Below are 6,000 nucleotides of genomic sequence, written 5' to 3' on the forward strand. Positions count from 1 at the left end.
TAAGTACACAGTGAGTATACATAGCAAAAACCCACGTTAACCCACAAAAAAAATCCCCATATAAGGACCCTAAAACCCAAAAGAAGTCTAAAGAGACCTTGATACCCGAAACCCAAAACAACCCTAAGCTCACCTAAGCCACCCTGCCTATGATCCTACTAGTGCCTTTGACCCTACTAGAGCCACAACCTTTAGCCCCAAAATAAATGGAGCATTCCGATCCTCTTCAATGGATGAAAAAAAGATTCAAAAAGCTTTTCTCGTCACCCCCACCAATCAATCCCAAAGTGGGAGCGAATTCCATCGCATCGATCACCACCTCGGAAGAACCCTCCACCCCCACTACCGGAATATCCGCAACAACCTCGGCCAACAACTTCTTGTTCTTATTCAGCTGCTTACCTATATTATTTTTCACTCTCCGAGAATACCCCAGCTGAGATGTGGAAACAAAAGAATAAATACGTGCTCCACTCTCCGTCATTCCGGGATGAGAGAGGCGAATTCTCATACCCAGCTCAGCCTCCCCAGAAGAAGAGCCACCAGAAAACCCTAGGTGAGCAGCCATCGAGACTGTATGACTGGCATGTGACTTTGCTCTCGAAGGACCCATCTTTTAAGAAAAAGTTGAAGAGTCTTCCCTATCAGCTAGAGTCGACGAGGACCCCTCCTTCACCTCAAGCGAAGATGGAGAAATAGTTCTTGACCCAAAAAATCCCTGCCAGAGCAAACCTTTCGCTGAAGAAGGTTTCCAATCACTCTTGACCGAGTCTTCCTCCACTGCTAGAGAAACAGAATCCACCGCAGCCTCCATCTACCCTAGGTCCGCACTCACCATGCTCTGAGGACTCACCGAACACACCATCGCAGGGGCGAGACCTTCTCTAGGTACATCGGAGAAGCCATCAGAGACAACAAAAATGGGAGAAGCTAGCTTCGATGCCTCAGCGACAAACTCCACGCTCCTGAGGAGATCACCCTGAACCACCATAGACGCCATCTTCATTGATGCATCCCCAAGACCCTCTACAAAACCTTGCTCCAACACATCGCCCGCAGGAGTCTCTAAATCCGGACCCGAGTGATGAGGCCTAACCTTCTTCCACTTAAACACAGTCCTCATCTTTAAGCCCCAAAATGATTTAGGCTTTAGGCCCATCCCAATAGAAAGGTCCTTAGAGGACATTTTATCATCTTTCTTTCATACATTGTATCTTTGGACTGCAGCGTTTGTGTCCCCTTTGTCGATTAGTTATGATGATTTCCTTGTTTGCTTTTCCCTTTCTAGTTAGGTGATTCCTTTTGTGTGCTCCCTATGTACTTTGGGGCCCCTTTTTAATAAGACTGGTTATTACTTAACAAAAAAAGAAATGGAGGCTCAACCCAAAGTTAAAGTTCAAACCTCAAACGAAGAGTGAACTCATACCCATCCATCCATACACATAACACATAAAAAGCAATACCATTAATAATATCATAAGAAAATCATGATTAACATTTCAACCAAAAGAAAAAACACACAGCAATAAGTAATACCTTTTTCAGCAGAGAGGTCAAGTCTTGAGGATGTGATTTCGCAATATCCCCTATCTGACGAGCAGCTGTAAATCTTGTTGCTTGCGTTGAACCAGCTATTAGGTTTTTTGTCAAAGAAAATTTCATTTCATATAGCCATTGCACAGAGTTTAACCAGAAGACAAGTATGTACATTACATAATAAGTGGTAGTAAAAATAAGTGCAATTAATCAAAAATGAAAAAGAATTAAGTATGAAAGGATACCATCCAAGAGAGTGAGCAGGCGTTGAAGACGTGATGACTGCTGGGCCATCTTAAATCATTCCAATAGTTTGTTGCTCAACTTAGCCTCTGGAATCTCTCTATATATAACACCACCATTACTAGTTAATCATAAACCGGCCTTAATTCTTTGCTATTGCTGTTTTAGACTCACAAATATAGGCCTCATTTTCATAGCAGACCAATCAATCATAGGTAATCATGAAAAGAATCACAAAACCCCAATTATCTATCAATTTGTAATCAGCATGATTTTCCCCATTAATATTACAAGGTACACTCACCTCAATCCAATCAAAACTATCAATTGATAATTACAATCCCTACTGTAATATAAATACACTGCAAATTTCATAGATTCAAGCCCTGAATTAGAAACTCAAAATTAGTCTAAGTCCTGATTTCTAACAAGATACTTAAAGTTATTCATAAACCAGTTATAGTTCAGCGCAATTGAAGTTCCCATCAAGAACCCTAATTTCACTTCTATACACAAATTACACTTGAAATTCTGACTTCATTACCATAAATTCTAAAATTAACCCCAATCTAGTGATAATCTCACCCCAATAAAGTTTTAAACCCTCAATTTGAGGAAACAACAACCAGATTAGCAATACCCCAAATCACACATGAGTAAGGCTCTCAACTTCACAATTTAACAAGTCCCAACCAATCCAATCAAAATGGCATACAGAAATTACAAATGAGGCTTGATTGCATACCGGGTGGCATTCAGTTGGAGGAAATTGCAAGAAAACCGAGCGGGTCAGTCGCGTTTGATGAAAGCAGACATTTAAAGCGATGGCACGCTGGAATCCGACGAGGACGAGGATGAGGCTGCGAGAGCGATGGGCGTGTGGTCTGGCCGTTACAGAGGAGGCTAGTTTCGGCCTTGGCAGACTCAAATCTAAGAAAATACGATGATATTAGAGCCTATTTATAGAGAGATCCGACTAGCTCCGAGGTGATTTTGCCCGCTGGTGGGTGAGTGGCGTTGGGCACGAAGTGAGAAATAAGAGATGCGTGAGTGTGGCGGCCAAGTGTGAATAAGGGGAGGAGGGACGACCATGGAGAGAATGGGTGCGAATGGGACCCCCTAAATTACCAAAACACCCTCGACCCTCTGAATGAAGGCCATGGGGCTATAGGGTGTTACGTAATTTAATTGGAATTTGACTTGGTTGCAGTAAATATTATAGTTTTTTAACGGTCCAAATTTAACTTTTTTATCTCGTAAAAAAGGTTAACATTTAATTCTAATTGTAAAGCTAATATGTTCTAATTTTTTTTACAGCACCTACATTATCCTAAAAAAAAATTTTGAAATTTCATCGCTTTTGCAATCGTTTCTTTAAAGTTTAACAACTTTCAATTTAATGTATCAAACTTTAAAATGTTTGCAATGGAATCTCTATCATTAAGGTTTGGGGTTAAATCAGATGAAAAATGTGTAAAATGGCCTTTATACCCCTATAAAATTTATAAAATTACAAAATTACTTTAATTAAATAATTTTAAAAAAAAAAAAAAAACAAGTGCATTTTAGAAATTTTTAAGGCCTCCTCCATTAGGATTTAGTGACAATTTTGATTTTTTGAGTATTATAGAAAAGCTGCTAGACAAGTTGGAGGAATCGAAGGTTGAGCTGGTAGCATGTGTTGCGCGGCAACTCTGGAGGAACAAGGTGTTTTTTGGAGAAGATTTGATCCAACCGTCTAGAGTTCTTCAACTGGCAATAGATCAGCTAGAAGCCTTCAATAAAGCTGAACTAGGCTTGAGAGGATGGGATCCTATTCCTCGTGACAATGCGGCAATGACTTGGAGTAAACTGCGGATTGCATTAAACTCAACTGGGATGCGGCAATAGACAAATCACAACAGAGGATGGGAGTTGGCATCATTGCCCGAAATCATGCAGGCCAGGTGGTAGCAGCGAGATGTATAGCAAGACCCTATATCCTGGATCCTGCTACAGCTGAAGTAGTCGCCGCACAAATGACTATGGAGCTGTCTTGCCAATTACGTCTTCAGCAAGTTATATTGGAGGGTGATTCCCTGTAAGTTGTTAATGCATTGAACACTACTGAGACATGTTGGCACAATTACATAGCTATGGTTAATGAAGCGAAAATCCTTCTTCACAACACGCAAAGCTGGAAAATTCAACATGTTAAAAGAACTGCAAATGAAGCAACCCACTGTCTTGCAAAGTTGACAACAACTATAGGTGAGGATCAAATGTGGAGGGATTCTTATCCAGAATATGTAACAGAAATTGTACTTGCGAAGCAAGCTTTTATTGATTAATGAAATTTGGATCTCTTTTCAAAAATAAATAAATAAATAAAAATACCAGATGGGTGATATTGCAAACTTTTTAAAATTGGATTTACTAAATTGAAAGTTTTTTTAACTTTAAAAATAATTGCAAAATTGATGAAGGTTTGGGAATTTAAGTGAAGTGTTGCTGCTGTTGACGAAATGGTTGATGCAGGTAGAGAATTGATTCCTGATGCTCCGAAAATCAATGTGCACGGGTTCCAACCGGAAGCGAACTTACCCCCTGAGCCTTTCGGTCCCGAGATTATCATAGATGATGATGCTGATGATGTGGGAGCAGCTCCCCAGAATTAAATCTCTTTTTATTTTTTTTGTTTGTATAAGGATTTTTTGCTCTGTGCATATTTGAACTGCCTTTGAACTTTTGGTGTTTCTGGATGCTTTGACTGCCTTTTGATATTTCTGGATGCTTTTGAATGTCTTTGTTGTTGTACTTTGTGGTCAGGTGTTCTACCCCCCATGGCTGAGGATTAAAATGTAATTTTAAACCTCGGTCATTAAATTTTCCATTAGCCATTTGGTATCTATCGTTTTAGATTTCGGAGATCATCATTTTCTTGCACGGTCTTCCATTAGCCTTTTGGATATGGCGTCATCATTTGGATTTCCTAGGAGACTCTACGCAGAGCATCTTCTCACATTTAAGGGTGACTTTTCATTTTCCAAGGGCTTTCATACTATAAATATTCTTTTGGATGTAAGGTATTTTCATTTAACTGACTTCGATTTTTCTTTCACTTTGATTTCTTTCTTCATGGCTTCTACTTCTTCATCTGGGAGTTTGGCGAAGACAGAGTCATCAGCCGCTTCTACCACCTTTCCTCCTCCTGGGGATGTTGCTTTTTCATCCTGTTCACCAGCTAAGCGGCTTCATTCTCGTGTCCTTCGCGATTCTGAGGTAGAAGTTGCCGAACTACGTTTGTTGTTGGAGGCATGGGAATAGTGCTTAGCAGATCGCTCCAATCAGTTGACGAAGTTGATGGCCAATATTGAGGTGAAGAACTATTAAATAGCCTGGAAAGATCGGCAGTTGGAGTCACAAAATCGGCGAATCGCGGATCTCAAGGTTTATCTTGTCGGTATTCATGAAAATTGACGGAAGAAAGCCTCCGACATTTACTCTTCTACTCAACTGCTTCTGAAGGAGGAGGAGAAGTGCCGGAGACTTCGTGAAGGTCACCAAGAGTAACCGTCAATATAAACGGCAATGGCCCACCAAGGGCCTTAAATTTCTTGTCCATCATATTCCTGGGTGTTTGCCCAAATGTGATTCTTTGTACAATGTCTCTTCGGACGTAGAGTACCAGATTGAGCCCGGATGTGATGCTTTTGATGTAGTTGGAGTTATAAGCGGCTGAATGTTTGTTGTTGCTTGATTTTTCATGTAACTGCTTTGACTTGATCTTTTGTGGCTGTTGTAATTGAATCTTCCTGTAATGTAAAAAATCTTCAATGAAACATTTACCTTGGATTCCATTGATGTGTCGCATACTGCTTTCCTGGCGTGATTTTCACTGGAGTTGGGTGATGAATTCTCTTCTTGGCTTTGTTTGTTTGTTTTGTTGGTTGGATTTTTTTTTTTTTTTTTTTGGTTAAGGTTTTACTCCCTTGTTTCCGAGATGAGGGATTTTTTTTGTGAAGGGTTTACTCCCTTGTTTCCGAGACAAGGGATTTTTTTTTTTTTTGTTAAGGGTTTACTCCCTTGTTTCCGAGATGAGGAATTTTTTTGGTTAAAGGTTTACTCCCTTGTTTCCAAGATGAGGGATTTTTTTTGTTAAGGGTTTACTCCCTTCTTTCCGAGACGAGAGATTTTTTTTGGTTAAGGGTTACTCCCTTCTTTCCGAGATGAGAGATTTTT

General features: G+C 40.0%; 1 protein-coding gene across 2 annotated transcripts in view; it reads right to left on the reverse strand.

Moving 5' to 3' along the window:
* LOC132162118 (TATA-binding protein-associated factor BTAF1) overlaps window positions 1–2,830 on the reverse strand; it is a 49,999-nt gene extending 47,169 nt beyond the window's left edge. For both annotated transcript variants that reach the window (XM_059572376.1, XM_059572375.1), the window contains exons 1-3: window positions 2,525–2,830; window positions 1,782–1,879; window positions 1,537–1,631 (exon numbers count right to left, since the gene is read on the reverse strand). In XM_059572376.1, coding sequence (XP_059428359.1) covers window positions 1,537–1,631; window positions 1,782–1,830 — 144 coding nt within the window. In that variant the 5' untranslated portion in view covers window positions 1,831–1,879; window positions 2,525–2,830. The remainder of the gene's footprint in view (window positions 1–1,536; window positions 1,632–1,781; window positions 1,880–2,524) is intronic.
* Window positions 2,831–6,000: the final 3,170 nt, after the last annotated feature.

Source organism: Corylus avellana, chromosome ca9 (genome assembly GCF_901000735.1).
Source record: "Corylus avellana chromosome ca9, CavTom2PMs-1.0".
Taxonomy (NCBI): Eukaryota; Viridiplantae; Streptophyta; class Magnoliopsida; order Fagales; family Betulaceae; genus Corylus; species Corylus avellana.